The following is a 20810-nucleotide window of genomic DNA, read 5'->3' as shown; positions in this document are numbered from 1 at the left end:
AAACGAAAGTGGTATAATTCTGCCGTTAACCTGAGGTTCTTGGTGCTCCAACGACCTATATGAACATGTCTTTGTTGACAGCACGCTGTCTCTCAGCACCTTAGGCCCGCCTTAATTGGTCTGTGCATAAATCCTCCCAGCACCTGTCGGCAACTACCTTCTTTGGAAAGGGCAAATTATAATGTTGTAAACACGAGTGATGGAGTGTGCTTGCTTCAAAGTGTTGGGAAGGACCGCAAGGACCATTTTACACAAGTGACTTTCTGGTCAAAATCTACTGCTTGTGGTGGATGCTCGTCATGCTCTCGTTAGCAACTCTACGGCTAATAAACTGCGACTGGTTCAGTGCAGCCAACTGTTACTTGATTGTGTCCACTCTAAATCTTGACTATCTCCCTGACTGCGCATGCGCAGAAACATGGGACTGTAGCATCGTCTGCTATCATCAGAAGTTAGCTTATTTTCACCAAGAGCACTCCTGCTATGGTCGTGGATTTTGTACTTTAATACTTTGTCTTCTTAATCTCTTCTTTTTTTTCGTGGCACGTTGAAAAGGTTTCACGAGGACATGGTAATTTTCCTAACAGTGGTCTCCCACAAAAGAGATGAAATACCTGAAAGCAAATAGGTGCTTCCATTTAGCAAACAAAAAGCCTACAAAATTCATAAAGAAGAATGTCAATAGATGAACGCTTTTCAATGAAAACTGCTTCATACGTGAAAAAGGCGTATCTGTCTAAAGAACATAATTTTCGTTGATATTTGCCCCTTAGAAAGAAAACAAATTACTTAGAATAAAGCGAAAAGTCACCATTTACTTCTTCTAAATATTTTTGTAGGTTTTTGTGAGTGTATAGTTTTGCGAGAAGATGAATGTAGATGTTTTGAAATGTTTGGACGAAACATTTCCTATTCTTTCTGCTCTCAAGAGTGTGAAAAATTTACCATATGACCTTTGTGAAAATTATCGACTATGAATTTTACTTACATAATTATTAAAGTTATTTAGTTAGTTACTTGTTCCATAGATCAGATTCACGACAAACATTATGATGTGGAACGTACGAACAGAAAAAGGTAGGAAAGTTATACGCAACTAAAAATAATGTTTGTATGGCTACATGCTATCTAGTTACAGCGTTTTTTTCTTTAAAATGACTAACTATCGCTACTCAAGCATTCCTCCACTGTGCAGGAGGAGATGTGAAGGAGAAACATCTTTAATTCACTCTACACAATATTATCAATGCTTGCCCCTACATTCTGTTACTATATTTCGATTTTTTAGTAAAGAAGCGCTGGTAACGTATAGCTTTGCTTTTACCAAGGCGCAAAATTGCACAGCAGACACACTCACAACATAATTATGCTGTTTTGGCGCTGTGGAGTAAACGAAAACGATCGCTCATGACAGGCGAGACACCGTACAGGAATAAAACGCCTGGGGCGCTGCAGTAGACTCCCTTGTCGCGAGTAGTCAGTTGAGACAAGAAAGTCGGTGAGGTAGCCGCACGGGATCAGCCGAGCGGTCGAAGGGGCTGCAATCGTGGACTGTGCGTCTGGTCCGGCGGAGGTTCCAGTCCTCCCTCGGGCATGGGTGTGTGTGTTTGTCCTTAGTATAATTCAGGTTAAGTAGTGTGTAAGCTTAGGGACTGATGACCTTAGCAATTAAGTCCTGTAAGATTTCACACACACACACTTTTTTTTTTTTTTTTTCGGTGAGGTAAACACTGCATACCGCCTCTGCGTCATCGTCCTCGACCTTGCGCAGGTTCTCAACGAGCAGGACTGTCGCGTCCCGCAGCACTGCTCTTGCCAGCGACAGCCGCAGCCGCTGCGATGGCGTCAGCGTCACCCGCCCATCCAGCACTGTGGCGTAGCCCTGCACCACACCACACACTCTGTAAGCATGAGAGTCTGCAGAAATTTATCCGGTGTGTGTGTGGGGGGGGGGGGGGGGGAGGGAGGAGGGATGGAGGGGTAAGACTCTGAAACTGTCATTTGTGATATAGATGAGTTGATCTGTTTCGAAACGTATCATGCCTTGAGTCACATTATGCTACAATTGGCTAAACAAGAGGTTTCCTGGAATCATGGGAAATTACTTCTGGAAGCGTATGAGAATTCCCTAATGAATAAAAATTCTGTACTCCAGATTCAGAGGACAGGGGAGAAGTGTCTCCTCTTGCCCTCATTCGCCTCCCTTACCCTCCGGGAACACCTACGTTGTGTGTGTCAAGATCCTCGGAAGGTGGGCTTCCCCTGGGTTACGTCGTCTCGATAATGCAGTGTTTTTCAAGCTGAGCGTGTCCGCGTTTTGCCATTAGTCAGTTTAAGTAGCGGTTAGAGGGTAGATATCCAGCGTCAAGTTCAAATGTGTGGTGTGGTGGGCTACAGAAACAATATTCAGTGAAGTGAGTCGTGTTGACTATTGTGCTTATTAAAGTGATATAAGTGTCAATGACAGATAAGAAGTGAAAGTGAAGCAAAAAGAAAGATATTAATTAAAGAATTCAGTGGAATTAATGTAATGAGACATTATGAACAAATGTAATGGATTAAGATTCAGTAAATTTCGTGGGAAGTATTCCATCATGTCGGTAACCTGAATGAAACCTGACTTCTAAGCAAATCACTTGTGTAAACGAACTGAACTACTGTTAAGTAAAGCTTGTTGTTGTAACATTTACTGCAAGTTTTTCTTCTTCATCTCTAAATTTAACCCAAATTTTTTTTTATTATCTATTAAATTTCAATGCAAAAATTATTTCAGCTACACTGCCTGACAAAAAAAAAAAAAAAAAAAAAAAAAGGAAAAGGAGAGCACCCAGAAGTCATGGTGTGATACCAACGTAACTTCATACATTTACAGACCATTTGTGGATTTGGAAATGATGAGTAGAATGGCCACCAGAGTGTATTAGTGTTGTTTGTGTTTACGGCTGGGACCAGGCCTGGTAGGGTACATAAGGGGTGTAAAACAGTATCAGATGTTGAATGGTCGCTGTGAAGTACACAGAGCTACACCACAGCTCATGTGAGACAGTGTTATTGGTACCTGACAGTGTTTGAGAGGGGCCCCAATGTGAGTCTCGACTTGGCCAGCTGACAGAATCATCCATTATCCAGATTTTTAGGGCACTTGAACTTGACAGTGGCCTGATGTTGGACTACAGGAGAACGTGAGGACAGACAGATTCGTCACTGCGATTCCAGTCGATCACATCTAACCACCACAAGGAAGGATCACAATATTCTACACCAAGCACTTTGTAAACCCTTCACACCTGTTTTTCCCACCCAAGAACAAGCAATGTACTCTCTGCATTTTGTGTCATCCCACACCACTGATCAACCACTAGCAGCAGCCATACTAGGGAATTGCTGTCCCACAATTAGGCTGCCATTAACACCACAACACAATTGGCTGCATCTGGAGTGGTGCTGTTACCAGAAAGCATAAATTTCTGATGAATGGCGTCGTATTGTGATCAGCAACGAATAGTAGTTGTGCACTGCCACATATGGCCATTGCCAGCGAAGCGAGTTTTTGGCGATCTAGGTAGGGGTTCCATTTCTCCATTATTTTGGAGAGGCATAATGGCGTTCTGGTATCGTGCTGTGGGCAGCCATTGGGTATGACTTCAGGCCATGGCGGGTAGTGATTGGGGGAACTCTCTTGGCATAACCATATGTCATGGACATGTCTGCAACAGTGTTGCGCCGTTTGCCTGGGACAGGGTCGTTGCAAGAAGCAGGAAATCATGAACAACATACCCAAAGCGTTCGGACACCGGACTTGGAGGAAAATGTGATTAACACTGAGGAAGGCGACCACCGTGTCAGTACCAGCCAGTTGGCACACCAGTACCAGGTAAGCCAGGTGACTGTGTGGAACGTTCTCCATGACAATCGTTACTACCCTTATCACTTCATCGTGTGCAGGGCTTAGTGGCAACAGACTGTCCACATTGAGCGCAGTTTTGTCACTGGTTTCTTCACCAGGTGACAAAGATTCCAAGATTTGTGTTTTCCATCCTAATCACGGATGAGACTACCTTTATGTGAAGTAGTATCTTTAACTGTAATAACAGTCATCCGTGGGATAGTATGCAAAACCTCCATGGTATGATGACAGCGAATCATCAGCATTGGAGCAGCCAAAGTGTTTGAGTCGGTATAACTGACAACTGTATTTTGGGACCAGTCTTCCTTCCACAGCTTTTAAAAAGGCCGGTACAATCGTCGTTTCTTGTGAGTGACTTTGCCTCCCCTGCTGGAAGAAGTGCCATTGATAATTCGAAGGTTTATGTGGCTGCTATGTGATGATACTCCAGCCCACTTTGTCGTGGATCAAACGAGGAGGTCTGGTTGCGTGGCCTGCTCATTCACCGGACCTCAACCTGTGCGATTTCTGGTTATGGGGCTATCTAGAAAGTATCACGTATGCACAGCCCATTCCAGATGTGGAGACACTGGAGCAGCATACTGATGCTGCTTTTCACAGTGTTCAGATACAGCCTGGCCGATGTGAACATGTGAGACAAAAAATTGTTATGGTGCTTACACGCATGTGTCGAGGCATATGGAAACCATTTTCAACACATACTGTATCTGTGGCTGCATGGTACAACGTGTATTAGACCGCAGTCTCTGTAACTGTATGATTGAATAAATGGTCTCCTGCCTGGAAACCATGCATTTCTGGTCGTAAGTTTGTTAGACCTCTTTTGCTCTGTATCCTCTCATCAATCAGTCCCTAGAGTTTGTATGCAGTGGAAAAAATCACTCCGTGTGATAACTTTTTATAATGCTCATCTCAGATTGGATGCCATACAGGGACGTAAAACTAGTTTAAATTTCATGGAGTGCTGCCAACATAAACTCGTGTGCAGCTCACATAGTACAGTAGTGTTTTTATTCTGTGCCACAGACTTATGTTCTTATATCGTTAAGTGCTGGCAGCAGCAAGGAAAGGCACATTTCTATCGGCTTACACCAACACGACCCAACCAGAACTAAGGGTGGGGTGAGCTCTTTCAAATGTTATCTATCGTATTGTGAATCATTTGGATAAAACAGCTTTGCACAAGCAGTGGACGGAGCTCGCCCAATAATAATGGAATTATATTATTAGTACCAATTACATTATTATATAAATATTGACTAACCTTTCTTTTCACCTCCACTGAAAATTTGATAATTGCGTCTAACTTGTCAAACTCTGCAAATTTCACGACATTTAATGATTTAAGATGACTCTTCAATACAGTGGTCGTGCACCCTTTTCGAGAATATACTTTGTCACAGATTTTGCATTTGGCACTCAAATAATTAATCTCAACAAAATAGTTCCAAATAAGACGGTTTTTGGTTTCATTATTACAGTCTTAACTAACGTTACACCACAAACCTGCTGACTAAAAACACTGTACAATGTAGTCATATTACACAGCAACATAAAGAAGACTGACGAACGAGAAAATGCTATATTTTCGCGGCGATGGACAGAGATCACTGCATAATAATCAAGTAAGCGCAACAATCACTGCGGGCATATGTCGACTTGCTACAGGCCCCACCCGACGAACTCCTGTGTGCGCAGTAGCCGGCACGTTGGGCTCATACATGCGCACATCGACGATCTCGCCATTCTTGAAAGTCCCGATAGACTTCCGATATAAAAATGCGGAACCAGATGCGAAAGCAGATGTGAAAAATTGTGCAGAACTTCCGCAGTTGCGGAAGCAGAGGTTTTTCACACCACTATTAAGAAGACACGCTGCAAACACAGCATTCTGGCGGGCAGGGCGTCGGAGTAACCACAGCTACGCCACTGCAACCGAGGAGACCTGGGGCCCTATTCTGTATCGTTCATGACGATCGGTGTAGTAGGTGAGCCTCGGTAGTGACGTCGTTTTCGGTTCTTTATCGGAATATGCTATTCAGTAAGCTTCTGAGACCTGTTACCGATCGCTCCTCCTGCCGATTTTACGACAATTGTACTGAGAGGTTTTGGATATCGGTGTGGCCCTGTCGATCGGTGAGCTGTGGTTTATGTAATTTGTTATTTTAAACATATTTAACGGTTTTAGCTTTTGATTTAGTGATTGTGTTACTAAAGGATCACCAGAGGACGCATCCGTTTGGAAAGTGAGTTCATAATAGACTATTTTCCTTTGTTAGAAATATGGTTAGGTTGTTACTGTGAATGATTACATCCAAAAAGGAAACGTTTTTGGTTAATATTCTCTCAAAATGCATCTTATTTTTATGCAAATAAGAGTTTAAAGATCATTAAATAGCAAGACATCGGCTCTGCTTACGTATATTAAATGAGTGTGAACTGATGTTACTAGTGACTTTGTGTACTTTTTCCCACAAATAGTTTAGTTAGTAATTATCGAAACGTGTTTACAACTTTCAAGTAACAATGGAAAGCAATTATGTGAAGCCTGATATTAGAAACCTTCCAAACTATTACGCATTTCTGACTTACGCAGCATCTTTTCTCAATGAAGTCAGCCTACGTTCCTCTGCAATAGAAGAAGAATTCAACACGGGTTTGTGCACAGATGGGTGCAAAAATTTTTTTTCCTCTTCATATATGCAACACGTTCGGAGACATTGTTATTTGTGTAAATTAAGATTTTTCTGCAATATTACTTACATGTAAGAGCGCACTTCCTCAGCAATGATTTCGTGATTTCTGTGTGTTTAAAATACGAAATATGAAATTGTTGGAGATGAAATTGCTGTGAGTGAAACAAACGACAGTGACCTTTCTATTTTTTCTTGTCAGAAATAATTCACCATTTTTTCCGAATATGTACCGATTTCCGAGTATGCGGTTAGATAGGAATCTAAGAGCACAACTTAAATTACTGGGAATGTAACTAGCAGCAGCCATCTTCATAATCTTGCTTATCATAAGTCTTTATCTGCGATCGAATCCCCAACAACAGTAGACAGAGATGAAAGATCTCCGCCGTAATTTTTAGACTGTAGCACCATATACGAAACATTTTCATTCATGAGATGCATGTTATAAACTTCGACGAACTGCAGGAGCTCTCGAAAATGCGTTTTTTCAGTTTTTTTTAAGACCGAAATCGTTGACGTATCATATAGGAAAATGGGCTACTTAATCATTTGGATCTCTAGGAGCGAGTTATAACCACATTCTGTTTATCTTCTTATTCTTTGAAACTTTCAATAAATTTTTCGGGTGTTTTTATAGATGTATCAGTGCAATGTGGTACTACACACTATTCCTAACTCATTTTCCGAAATGTAAAATCCAAAACACGATGTCAGTGTGAATGAGAATAAGATGACACAATGCGGAATTTACGACAATCTGCAGAATACAGTCAAAAACGCTATCGTTATTATGCATGCATGGAAACATACGGTCAGGGAAACTGTAAAAATTTCTATGCATTTCTGCTGAGAATCATGGAAATGGATATACCGCGCCTGATACTGTTAAAGGAGGAGGCAAGATGCCACTTCATTACTGTCTCGGTTTGAACAGTATATGTGCCCTTCATTTACATGTAAGAGCGTGCTTTGACAGTAATGAGTTTTTTCGATGCCATGACTTCAGTCTAAGAACACTAAATCGAAAGACTGAACTACAAATGAAATCGAATCACTTTCAGACCATTTCTCTACTGTTCCATTCTCGAATTATAGCTCTCAGTCATCACCTAATGGTTACAATTTTTAGCACAGGCTACAAATACTGGCCAAAACTGTTCAATAATAAGTGCCTCTACATACCCAGGGTTGCTGTTTTTGTTTCAAATAAAATACCCATAAACGACAATCACAATAGCAATCCTTAACGTTCTTTCAGTGTCACTGAACTGGGAACCTACTAACCTCATTTTCGTCCGACATTTCCGCTGGTATTTTAGCAACACTTCGTACTGCGAAAACGCAAGTTCGGTACTGCGAAGAATAGCGCACCAGTGTCGTCTGCTAGCCGCTTTGTGTTCGTTGCGCTGTGCGCGCTGCAGTGCGCTTGCGCGGATGTGCGGCCGCTTGCTTTTGATTGGCTTGCGCGACGCGAACCGACAACAGCGCTTCGATTCTCTAGACTCTAACGATATCGCTACCAAAATGCATACTGAATAAAAATGGGACATTAATTCGAGTACTAGACCGTTCGGTGCTCTTGAGTACCGAAACGATCGGCACAATGGCGGAAAGATACAGAATAGGCACCCTGGCGATCGTTGCCAGCTACTGACGCCGACGCAATCACCTCCGCGGCCACTGACACGCGCCCTCGAGCGCGGACTGCGTGCGGAATGGCAGGGGGGGAGAGTGGAGGGATGTAAAAAAAGCGCCCCCAGGAGGTCAGCCCGTCAGCGCACCTGCCCATTGCGACACGTCTGAGCGCCGAGATATTGTGCTCTTTGACACTATGAATCGGCAGTAGATGTGTGGGTGGCCTGTTTCACCTGAGCTACATTAATGTTTGAAGTAAATTTTTCGGGTAATATTTTATTATCTTTTCGGATTAGCATTCTTTTGTTATGCAGTCTTTCTTATGCGTTTTTATGGAAAAACAAAAATTGATTTATTTGTTTATTATAGTTTTTGATTTCATTATATGATGCTTTGAATAGAAGTAACTTACCACAAGGAATTTGAAGACTGTTCAGTGAAAAATGTTAAAGTGTACTCAAAACCAGCGGAAAAATGCTCCCATCAGAGCAGAAACAATGCGAATATGTTCCTGTTTATTTAAAAGACTCTGGCTGATAAGTGGGGTACCAGCTGCCTCATTCTATCTTCCTCGGCACCTTTAAAAATTTTCCCAACAAATTTGCCATGCGAACATTTCATGTTTTTTTTTTAAACATCCAGCTCACCTCAAAGTCCCACTAGCTCCCTTAACTGAAACTCGCTCGCACCCATTAGTCTGTCATCGGAAGTCACTCATACCCATCCACTTCTAGTTGCCCTTCCCTCACTCATTCAGTCAAACTCATTGTCATTACCTCTTTGTGTCTCTCTGTGATTGTCTCCTGTGTCACAGTCACAGTCCTCTTCATTCTGTCTTACTACTACACTCTTCAATCACTGTCACTGTCGTCCTCTTGCCTTCCTCTTTCTCTTTCATTCCTCCCCCCTAGCACTGTCTCTTTCACTCTTTTTCACTCTTTTCCTAGCACTATTCTGTTACTGTCAATTATGTTCCACTGCCATCGTGTACCTCTCTTTCTCTCACACTGCCATTGTCTCGTCCACTCTTTCTATAACACAATCACTATCTGCTATCTTCCTGCGAGTATGTTCCCATGCCAAAATTTTTGAGAAAATTTTTAAAGGTGCTGAGGAAGGTAGAATGCAGCAACTGGTACCCTACTTTTCAACCAGAGTCTTTTAAATAAACAGGAACATATCTGCATTTTTCGTGCTCCGATAGGAGCATTTTTCAGCTGGTTCGCTTCCTTTCACTTCTACAGCAGGGCATGTAACTCTTATGAAAAGAAATGTATTGGTCAGTGAAATTTGGATAAGGAGCTTGTGTTGAATCATATTATTTTTTTCGTTCTTTTCTTTTTATACACGTAAACTATGTGTAAACTAAATGGGTCATAGAACCTGACAAAGATAAATTAACGAGTTGTTTTGTGGCAAGGCTAATGTTTTGATACAAAGTTAAATATCTGTAGGAAACAAAATTAGAAATAAGCTCTTCAATTTATTAATTCCTGTTTCTTCACCTGTTTGTTCCAGAAAGTGGTGATACGGACACATGCTTGGGTCTGTTGCACCAGCATTGTAAAAAATTTGTATCTCAACCGTACATTGAAAGGGTTATGAAAAGTTATTGGAAAAGTAAAATTAATTCGCACATTTGGGACGTCCATCCCTGTCTGTTCATCATTTCGCCCTCCGCTGAGATCCTGCATCGGGAAGTTCAGAGCAGACAAGAGGAATTTGCGCGAGCAGCGCACGAGCGGTCCTGCATCGGCATTGTTATAGTCAAGACTACGCACAGTGGAATTAATGAGAAGCAGTACATAATGCAAATTATGAATACTGACCTTGAATGTATTGGTACTGAAGGTATGTTAATACTGGTATCGATTAAAGTCACCCAGGATCATGTACGGATTCATAAATTACCTTCAAGTTTCTTTCAAATGTTCTTTCCAATCAATTTTTTCCAATTATTCAAGCAATTATTAAGCAATTTCCACCATTATCTACATATATATATATATATATATATATATATATATATATATATATATATATATATATATATATATACACACACACACTCCTGGAAATGGAAAAAAGAACACATTGACACCGGTGTGTCAGACCCACCATACTTGCTCCGGACACTGCGAGAGGGCTGTACAAGCAATGATCACACACACGGCACAGCGGACACACCAGAAACCGCGGTGTTGGCCGTCGAATGGCGCTAGCTGCGCAGCATTTGTGCACCGCCGCCGTCAATGTCAGCCAGTTTGCCGTGGCATACGGAGCTCCATCGCAGTCTTTAACACTGGTAGCATGCCGCGACAGCGTGGACGTGAACCGTATGTGCAGTTGACGGACTTTGAGCGAGGGCGTATAGTGGGCATGCGGGAGGCCGGGTGGACGTACCGCCGAATTGCTCAACACGTGGGGCGTGAGGTCTCCACAGTACATCGATGTTGTCGCCAGTGGTCGGCGGAAGGTGCACGTGCCCGTCGACCTGGGACCGGACCGCAGCGACGCACGGATGCACGCCAAGACCGTAGGATCCTACGCAGTGCCGTAGGGGACCGCACCGCCACTTCCCAGCAAATTAGGGACACTGTTGCTCCTGGGGTATCGGCGAGGACCATTCGCAACCGTCTCCATGAAGCTGGGCTACGGTCCCGCACACCGTTAGGCCGTCTTCCGCTCACGCCCCAACATTGTGTAGCCCGCCTCCAGTGGTGTCGCGACAGGCGTGAATGGAGGGACGAATGGAGACGTGTCGTCTTCAGCGATGAGAGTCGCTTCTGCCTTGGTGCCAATGATGGTCGTATGCGTGTTTGGCGCCGTGCAGGTGAGCGCCACAATCAGGACTGCATACGACCGAGGCACACAGGGCCAACACCCGGCATCATGGTGTGGGGAGCGATCTCCTACACTGGCCGTACACCACTGGTGATCGTCGAGGGGACACTGAATAGTGCACGGTACATCCAAACCGTCATCGAACCCATCGTTCTACCATTCCCAGACCGGCAAGGGAACTTGCTGTTCCAACAGGACAATGCACGTCCGCATGTATCCCGTGCCACCCAACGTGCTCTAGAAGGTGTAAGTCAACTACCCTGGCCAGCAAGATCTCCGGATCTGTCCCCCATTGAGCATGTTTGGGACTGGATGAAGCGTCGTCTCACGCGGTCTGCACGTCCAGCACGAACGCTGGTCCAACTGAGGCGCCAGGTGGAAATGGCATGGCAAGCCGTTCCACAGGACTACATCCAGCATCTCTACGATCGTCTCCATGGGAGAATAGCAGCCTGCATTGCTGCGAAAGGTGGATATACACTGTACTAGTGCCGACATTGTGCATGCTCTGTTGCCTGTGTCTATGTGCCTGTGGTTCTGTCAGTGTGATCATGTGATGTATCTGACCCCAGGAATGTGTCAATAAAGTTTCTCCTTCCTGGGACAATGAATTCACGGTGTTCTTATTTCAATTTCCAGGAGTGTACATATATATTTCCACCATTATCTCCATATAAAAAAATAATCGCATTTGCTTCAGTATTACGGCATGGGATTCTAGATGATAGAGAAGACACTTTGCAGTGTATTTCTCCGTGCTACGTCATTTTATACAGTACGTTTTTGCCTCACACCGTATTTTACGTGTACAAGTAGGGTAACATTGAATCTTTGTATCTCGGAAATGGAAAAAGATATGAAGACAATTTTCAAAGATGTTCGAGATCGGGATCTTAGGAATACACCATAAAAATTACAACCATTTGTTGTACATAGCCGTACATGCTGTACATAGCTGTGTTTTGGTACCCAAAAAAAGTTTTTTGGAGTGTTTCTCGAAAACGGATAAAGATTTTTGAAAACGGGGAGTTAGCTCTTCTACATAAATACCTAAAGAATATATAGTTAAAATTTGAGGACTTTGGTGTGATTATCTATTATTGAGATTTCGTTTCATGCTGGATTTTACGTGTACAAGTAGCGTGTCTTTGAATCTCTGTATCCTGGAAACGGATGAAGATATCAATAAAATTTGCAAAGTTGTTCGAGATCTGCATCTTAGGAATATATCGTAAAGTCTTCAGCCATTTTCTGTGCATAGGCGTTTTGGAATCCTCGTCTGTGGTTTTAGTCCTCTGGTGACAGCGAAACTATAGTAAAAACCATTTTTTTTGCAGTTTTCCGAGGGACCACCAATGAACTAAAGGTGTATCCATAAGTTCAATCAAGTCTATGGTAGACCACATATAATGGAAAAAGAACCAACCGGTTTTTTTCCATTTGCACAAGCAGGAGGAAGAGAGTAATACTCATACTTCGACCCTGCACTGTAAGGTAGTGAGTCTAAGACCATCCTGTTGGGTATACAAATGGTTCCTAGCCCAAGTGCTATTCAGAACACTTGTCCCTACCTTTTTATCGTCAACAGGACCGAGATATGAGAACCGGGAAGTCCTGTTTTTATGCGTGGCGTTTTGGAACATATTAATGTTAGGTACGCATGCTGTCGCATGCATATCGGTAAGCATTATATAACACCGTTTTTAAAATACTTATTTCAGTGCAACATACTGTTTTGTACAACAAGTGAAAGCCGTTGCTCGAATTCCCGTAGTGACAAGCGAGTGGGAACAAAAGGAAACAAATACACATATGGGAATCGAGAACTTTAGGAGAACAACGATTAACTGTTCTCATTTTGGTCTCGAATGCTGCCGAAACGTGCCAGTTCGGAAAGTGCAAATGGAGGTCTTTGTCCTCGAGTGTGCTATTCAAATATTCGACGTCAGTTCGCGGCACCACGGAGAACACGCTGGAATCGAGATAGCCTATTATACTGAGGTAGAGTACGACACTGAAGTGATTAAGATGAAAAAATGATAGCGGATTTGCAAGCCGAGCCGGCCGCGGTGGTCTAGCGGTTCTAGGCGCTCAGTCCGGAACCGCGCGACTGCTACGGTCGCAGGTTCGAATCCTGCCTCGGGCATGGATGTGTGTGATGTCCTTAGGTTAGTTAGGTTTAAGTAGTTCTAAGTTCTAGGGGACTGATGACCACAGATGTTAAGTCCCATAGTGCTCAGAGCCATTTGAATTTTTGCAAGCCGATCAGAACCCAATTATGTGTAACAGGGTATTTCACTTTTGTATGCTAAGCAGTGAAAAACATTGCGTTCGCACAAGGTGGTAACCATTTTTACTTGGAAAACGAATAACTCTTCGCATCAGAGTTAGGCAGCCCACACTACAGCCGAGCATGATAGTTGAAATGGTACCCTGGCTAATGTCCTTTTACAAAAGCAACAGACACAGGGACCTGGAAAATTACTGCAGGCAACAAGCACTCACCTCCGTCCTTCTCCCCTCCCTTTCCTCCATTTCCTCTCTCTCTCTCTCTCTCTCTCTCTCACACACACACACACACACACACACACACACACACACACACAGAGAGAGAGAGAGAAAGAGCAGACAGAAATGAATTGCTGCACTGTAAATAAAATGCTGAAGTTAGAAACGTCATAAGTTCTTTTTTTTTTTTTTTTTTTTTTTTTTTTTTTGTACACCCTGCACTACCAACTATTAATAAGAGATCAGTTACATGCTTTTGAACCGAAACATGAACAACATCGTCCGTTGATTTCGTCTCCAGGTCCCTGAGCCGCACTGACTATCTCAGAATATCAGTTCACATTAAATGTAGCGTGGTATGCCTAACACACAGGCAGCTACCTATTCTCTTAACACTTAGAAAACGTCGTTATTGCGCCAACAGCGACGATTAGTACCTGACTTTTGTTCTTGCATGCTGTTTTCTAACAGGTCGTGTAAACGTGCTAAAGTCCAAGATTATAAAGTTCTAAGCAATTTCAGGGTATGAACTTATGTTTAATGCAGGAAGCGGTGTGGTACCCACAACACCGTTTGTAAGGTGATGTGCCTTGCGAAAGTGTACCTTTAAGCCAATTTTTGATACTTTATCGCGAATGGCGTCCAATTCGTCGTTGTTAACGTACACATATTTTCAGACTGGACCTTATGTGACCCCTAGCTCATTCAAAAAGCTCTTTAAAACTAATATTGTATATATGTTTCCCTATTTATTTTCCCCAAGGAATCTGCTCGTAGTTGTTAGCTTACCAATAGCTATGCTATCCAGATGAGTTATGACCACTGGGTTTCATTTGCAGCCGGCCGCGGTGGTCTCGCGGTTCTAGGCGCTCAGTCCGGAACCGCGCGACTGCTACGGTCGCAGGTTCGAATCCTGCCTTGGGCATGGATGTGTGTCATGTCCTTAGGTTAGTTAGGTTTAAGTAGTTCTAAGTTCTAGGGGACTGATGACCACAGATGTTAAGTCCCATAGTGCTCAGAGCCATTTGAACCATTTTTCATTTGCAGCATTAGACGAGAGATAGCTTTTCACCCACAGACGGCGCCATATGATCAACTTAGAAATTCGAATCGAAATGGATAAACAGAATTTATGAATATACACAGCATAAAAAAAAGTTGAAGCATACACAAGGGGAGGAGGAATGAAATGAAACTCTGCAGGTTGAGAGAGTATGCAATGTTGTTTCAGTGATTACAAAATAGAGTCACATTTACAAAGAGCTTGGCAGTATGAGCTCAACTGCCCGCATGACATTGCAAACCCTCTGCCTCGGTGCATGTACTGATTCCGTTGTGAAGAGTGCCATGAAGCTGTTGTATCCTCTCCTGAGGCAAACTGGCCCAAAACTGTTGTACCTGGTCCTTGACATCCTGGATATTGGCGCTGGGATGGAACTGATGTCTGAGCTGTTCCCACATATGTTCAGGAACAAACATGAGGATCTTGCTGGCAACAGGATTATTTCAACAGACGCAGACAGTTAATACAGACACGTGCCAAGTGTGGACGAGCATTATTCTGTAGAAAAATAGCACAATGATAACGTCACTTGAGAGATAACACATGAGGACGCAGGATGTCCGTGACATGCTATTGTGCCATCACAGTTTTCTAACTCACTACCAGCCATGACCTGTGGTGCATCCGCTGTGGCTCCCCACACCTAGAGACCACGAGTAACATCGCTGTGCCTCTTAGAAACGTTGGAAGAAATGGACATCTCCCCAGGTTGGCACCGTACTCGCCAACGACGGTCATCCGTGGTACCGCAGAATGCCTACTCATCATTAAACACAATGCGACGCCACTCAACAGCTGTCCGTGCTATCTAGTCACTGCACCACTCCAAATGCAGACGTTTGTGTTGCGATGTCAACAGCAGCCTACGCATAGGACGGTAATTCCCTAAACTGGCAGTTCCTAGTTCCTGACCAATTGTGTAGGATGACACGGAATGTATTGAGGAGTACGTTACTTTTTCTCGGATGGCAGGCGAACTTCTGTAGTCCAAAGTCAGGACACTGTCACATCCAAATACCCCAAAAATCTGGATAATAGACAATTCTACCAGTTGGCTGAGTCGAGACCCACAATAGCACCCTTTTCAAACTCTGTCAGGTGTTGATAATGCTGTCTCACACGAGTATGTGGCATCTCTGTCTCCTTCACAGTGTTCATTCAACATCTGAACATCTGACACTGTTTATGCCCCTTATTTATACTACCAGGCCTGGTAACAACACTTAACACAAACAGTATCAATGCACTCTAGCGGCCGTTCTACTTATCACAAATAATTGCAACTCTAATTATTTACATACTCGTAATTATGTGGACGTGTATGATGCCACAGTGACATCCAATCATGTCTTATGAGCACTTCACTTTTTGTCAGGCAGTGTATGCCATATTTTACAAACTCAATCTGTAAATAAAATAACGGTATTCCAGAGGTGCATGTATCGAACTGTGGACAGAACACATACAGGAATTGTAAATTCGACACTAAAGCACGAAACGTGACCTCAAAAGGAGAAGACAGACACCAGATCTATACGGTAATGGTGGACTATAGAGCCTCATCTCGAGTGTGGGGTCGAATAAGTTTCCTCTCAGATTATGATTAATGACTGACTACAAAACGACTGAATTGGTACAGAAGAGTCAGTGTCACTGAGATGCTGCGTTGCGAGACAATATCACAGACGCTCTTTTGAGAAAGCTTCAGGTTGCACTACACCTTATCAATCGCTTCCCGTCCACTACTCTATGTGTGGTTGCGATGGAAGATCGAGAAGCAACTCAGCAAATACAGCTGAGGTTAACTGTTGCTACAAATGAGCAGCCAACCGTGCAATCATGGCGATCACAACAACACCAGGGTAGGAGTGAAGCCAAGAAACTAGAACAGGGTTAACTTGAGGCATCAAGTTGTTACGTTCCTCACGAGCAACTACAATGCTCCCTCAGAACACGAGAGTCATCTCTTGCAACCAGGGAGCTTGCAGACAACGGTAGAGGCAGGTGCAACTACAACGGCCCCCGCAGCACCTGACGAACCGACAAAGGTGTGCCTACGAACTGAGGAGCGATGGAATGCGTTTGTGGAATCTGGCAGACAAATTATGGTATTATAACCGGTCATAATCTGTTTCAATCAGCTGTAGTGTTTGTAGTGTATACCAGTGACAGATAGGAATGAAACAGGTAGTATTGGTAGATACTGTTGGGTATATGTAGTCTTTATTAATTGTAGAAGTACTCGTGGTGATGGGGCAGAAGTAGAGCGTTATCGGTAAAAGGGCATTTTGTGTCATTAGTTGCTGATCTGTAGGAATAAAGGACTGTTGATAGTTAAATTTTCAATAAGAATGAACACAGAATGTGTTTAAATTACAGATAACAAGATATAAAGTAATAGATTAGTGCATAAGTTTGTAGCGTTTTTGTCTTCATGCTGGTATTCCGGTTGATGTGGGCTTATTTACTACCTGTAACTTTTTTATTTTTAGTTCACTGATGCTATTTGAGTTTACACATTGTCATTTTACCGTTTTGAGGTAGTGAGTGGAGCTGTAAACGCTAGAAAATGGAGTGCGAGTGGAGAAATTGGAATATTACCGACGTGTTCTTCTGTTTGAGTTCAATAGAAGAGTGACAGCAACGGGGCAGCCAGAAACATATGCGCCGTATATGACGGTAATGCCAGTAGACAGAGCACGGCAAGAAAATGGTTCTCTCTTTTAATGAGGATCGTTTTGACATTAGTGGCTCCCACGTTCAGGAAGACCTTTGGGATTTGATGAAGATCGTTTACATGCATTAATCCACAGCGATCCACGTCAGTGTACTCGAAAACTGGCAAATATGATGAACTGTGATCGAACCACCATCGTGCGACATTTGCATTCCATGGGGAAGGTTCAAAAATCGAGTGTATTGATACCACACTCTCTTAGCCAAAATCACAAAAATCAGTGGTGACCATCTATGCTTTTCTGCCGGCCGGTGTGGCCGTGCGGTTCTAGGCGCTTCAGTCTAGAACCGTGTGACCACTACGGTCGCAGGTTCGAATCCTGCCTCGGGCATGGATGTGTGTGATGTCTTTAGATTAGTTAGTTTTAAGTAGTTCTAAGTTCTAGGGTATTGACGACCCCAGATGTTAAGTTCCATAGTGCTCAGAGCCATTTGAACCATTTGAACCATTGTGCTTTTCTATTTGCTCATCATCAATTGGCTAGTGAATGACACTGACCATTCCTATCCTGCATCGTTGCTGGTGACGAGAAATAATGTTTTTATGCGACCATGAGGAAAAGAAAGAAATGGTTGAGCCTATACAAATCAGCAACTCCCTATACGAAGACCTGTGCACATCCACAAAAGGTAATGTTACGCATCTGGTGGAACAGCAACAGTGTTAAGTACTACGAATTGCTTCCCTGAGGTGTAAATATCACTGTTGACATTTATTTTCAACAACTGAGATGTCTTGCAGACGCAGTTAAAGAGCGACGACGAGGAAGACTGTGTGAGGTGGTGCTGCTCCCCCATAACGCCTGTTCGCATTCTGCTAGACTGACATAAAACACTGTACAGAAATTTGGCTGGGAAGTTATTCTGCACCCACCTTATTCACTTGATCTCGCGCCTCAGATTTTCACCTTTTCCGCTCTCTATCGAACAGCTTTCAAGGAACTTTATTTTCGAATGAAAATGGACTCCAAACATGGCTCGAAGATCGTATAACGTAGGCTTTCACGGCCGGCGTTGTCTTCAGTTGAAACTTCCGGGCTGAGAGGCCGTGGTCGATGTATAAAATTTCCACCTGACGTTTCGTCTCCATCTGCGGGAGACATCTTCTGAGGTCGCCAGTAGCCGGACGACCTCAGAAGATGTCTCCCGCAGATGGAGACGAAACGTCAGGTGGAAATTTTATACATCGACCAAGGCCTCTCAGCCCGGAAGTTTCAACTGATGATGGCTCGAAGAGTTCTTCGATCCAAAACCGTGCGTTTTCTACAGCCACAGAATCGAAAATTTGCCCCAGCGTTGGCAGATTATAGTAAATAGGGGAAGTAGAATATATTTATTGATGACTAAAGTCTCTATTGCGTGTATCTTTTGTGCTCATTAAATTTAGGAAAAATACTGTGAACTTATCACCAACCAATAACATACAAACAAATAAATTTTTAAATGCGCCAGTGGCAACCAGCTTGCCTCTGGCAGTGCGGTGATGAAGTCGTGCGCTCCGGCCTCCTTAGCGGCAGAAATGATGTCATCAGTGCGGGCGTCCCAGCAACCGTAAGCGATGTTGCTGGCCACAGTGCGACGGAAGAAGGTAGCGTTGCCGTCTGCCAGCGCCATCTGGCTGCGCACCACGGCCAGGCTCGTCTGTGTGACGTCACGTCCGTCCAGCAGCTGCCACAAGCACGGCAAGCATTACCTTAAGCCACAAGAGAGAGGCCGCGATCGCCAGTTTCCCTTACAATCTACATCTACATCTACATGATTACTCTGCAATTCACATTTAAGTGCTTGGCAGAGGGTTCATCGAACCACAATCATACTATCTCCCTACCATTCCACTCCCAAACAGCGCGCGGGAAAAACGAACACCTAAACCTTTCTGTTCGAGCTCTGATTTCTCTTATTTTATTTTGATGATCATTCCTACCTATGTAGGTTGGGCTCAACAAAATATTTTCGCATTCGGAAGAGTAAGTTGGTGACCGAAATTTCGTAAATAGATCTCGCCGCGACGAAAAACGTCTTTGCTTTAATGACTTCCATCCCAACTCGCGTATCATATCTGCCACACTCTCTCTCCTATTAAGTGATAATACAAAACGAGCTGCCCTTTTTTGCACCCTTTCGATGTCCTCCGTCATTCCCGCCTGGTAAGGATCCCACCGCGCAGCAATATTCTAACAGAGGACGAACGAGTGCAGTGTAAGCTGTCTCTTTAGTCGACTTGTTGCATCTTCTAAGTGTCCTGCCAATCAAACGCAACCTTTGGCTCGCCTTCCCCACAATATTATCTATGTGGTCTTTCCAACTGAAGTTGTTCGTAATTTTAACACCCAGGTACTTAGTTGAATTGACAACCTCGAGAATTGTACTATTTATCGAGTAATCGAATTCCAACGGATTTCTTTTGGAACTCATGTGGATCACCTCACACTTTTCGTTATTTAGCGTCAACTGCCACCTGTGACACCATACAGCAATCTTTTCTAAATCGCTTTGCAACTGATACTGGTCTTCGGATGACCTTTCTAGACGGTAAATTACAGCATCATCTGCGAACAACCTAAGAGAACTGCTCAGATTGTCACCCTTAGGGGACGATGGAAGGATTTGGAGCACCTAAGGGAAGTTTATTATTAATCGTAAGAGTATATTGTTAAAATAATCGAATTTCATTGTAAACATTCATACACAAATCCGAAATTAAATGCTCATGTAACGTGATTTTTCGATGACTGATTTTTATATGACACTTCATCTGTCGGAATTCTTGCATTGCTCAATCTTTCTCGAACAAGGCAGGTAAAACTTCACTTCAAATGGGGTTATACAACGCATTATAAGTTTCTGCTTTATGTGGTTCTTTTTACAATTTAATCTTATTTTAGCGTTATAAATGATTCAAATTAGGCTTCATCCAAAAATATAACATATCAACAGGAACTATATTATGTGGACTGTCCCATCCACTGCACTCTAAGTTGCTCTAGTGCGAGCAGGACAGGCGTCTCTACGAACATTTTTTTTTTTTAAGTCATCAAACATGAACAACTTCTCCTTTCGAATCAGCATCCATATCATCTAGTTCACTGTCATCACACAAGTTGGCCAAGTCTTTTTCCGATGCAGATGAAAAAATTCCAAGTTTTATCTCATAATTTGTACGTTTTGCCTTTGCAGGGCCTGCTTCCTTCTTCGCAATTTTTTGCCGTTTTTCGACCCTTGCCTTTTCTTTGTCTTCCATTTCTGTTCTTTAGTTTTGTACGCTTTTATAGGGGGCGTTCAAAAAGAAACGAGCCAGAGGCATAATTACAGAAACCAGTACATGTATGTTAGAAGTACTGACCCTGGCTGTTGAGACACTTGTCCCACTGTGACACAAGGCGGTGAATGGCTGTCTCATAAAATTCCTGGGGCTACTATG

At 43.2% G+C, this 20810-nt stretch overlaps 1 protein-coding gene across 1 annotated transcript in view; it reads right to left on the bottom strand.

The window, feature by feature from the left end:
• LOC124789031 (ATP-dependent lipid A-core flippase-like) overlaps positions 1–20810 on the bottom strand; it is a 99516-nt gene that overhangs the window by 59035 nt on the left and 19671 nt on the right. Inside the window, exons 2-3 of the mRNA XM_047256319.1 lie at positions 18857–19057; positions 1739–1882 (exon numbers count right to left, since the gene is read on the bottom strand). Coding sequence (XP_047112275.1) covers positions 1739–1882; positions 18857–19057 — 345 coding nt within the window. The remainder of the gene's footprint in view (positions 1–1738; positions 1883–18856; positions 19058–20810) is intronic.

This window comes from Schistocerca piceifrons, chromosome 3, assembly GCF_021461385.2.
Source record: "Schistocerca piceifrons isolate TAMUIC-IGC-003096 chromosome 3, iqSchPice1.1, whole genome shotgun sequence".
In the NCBI taxonomy this organism is placed as follows: Eukaryota; Metazoa; Arthropoda; class Insecta; order Orthoptera; family Acrididae; genus Schistocerca; species Schistocerca piceifrons.
Note: the sequence above shows the minus strand (reverse complement) of the source record. Positions and strands in the feature narration are given on the sequence as shown.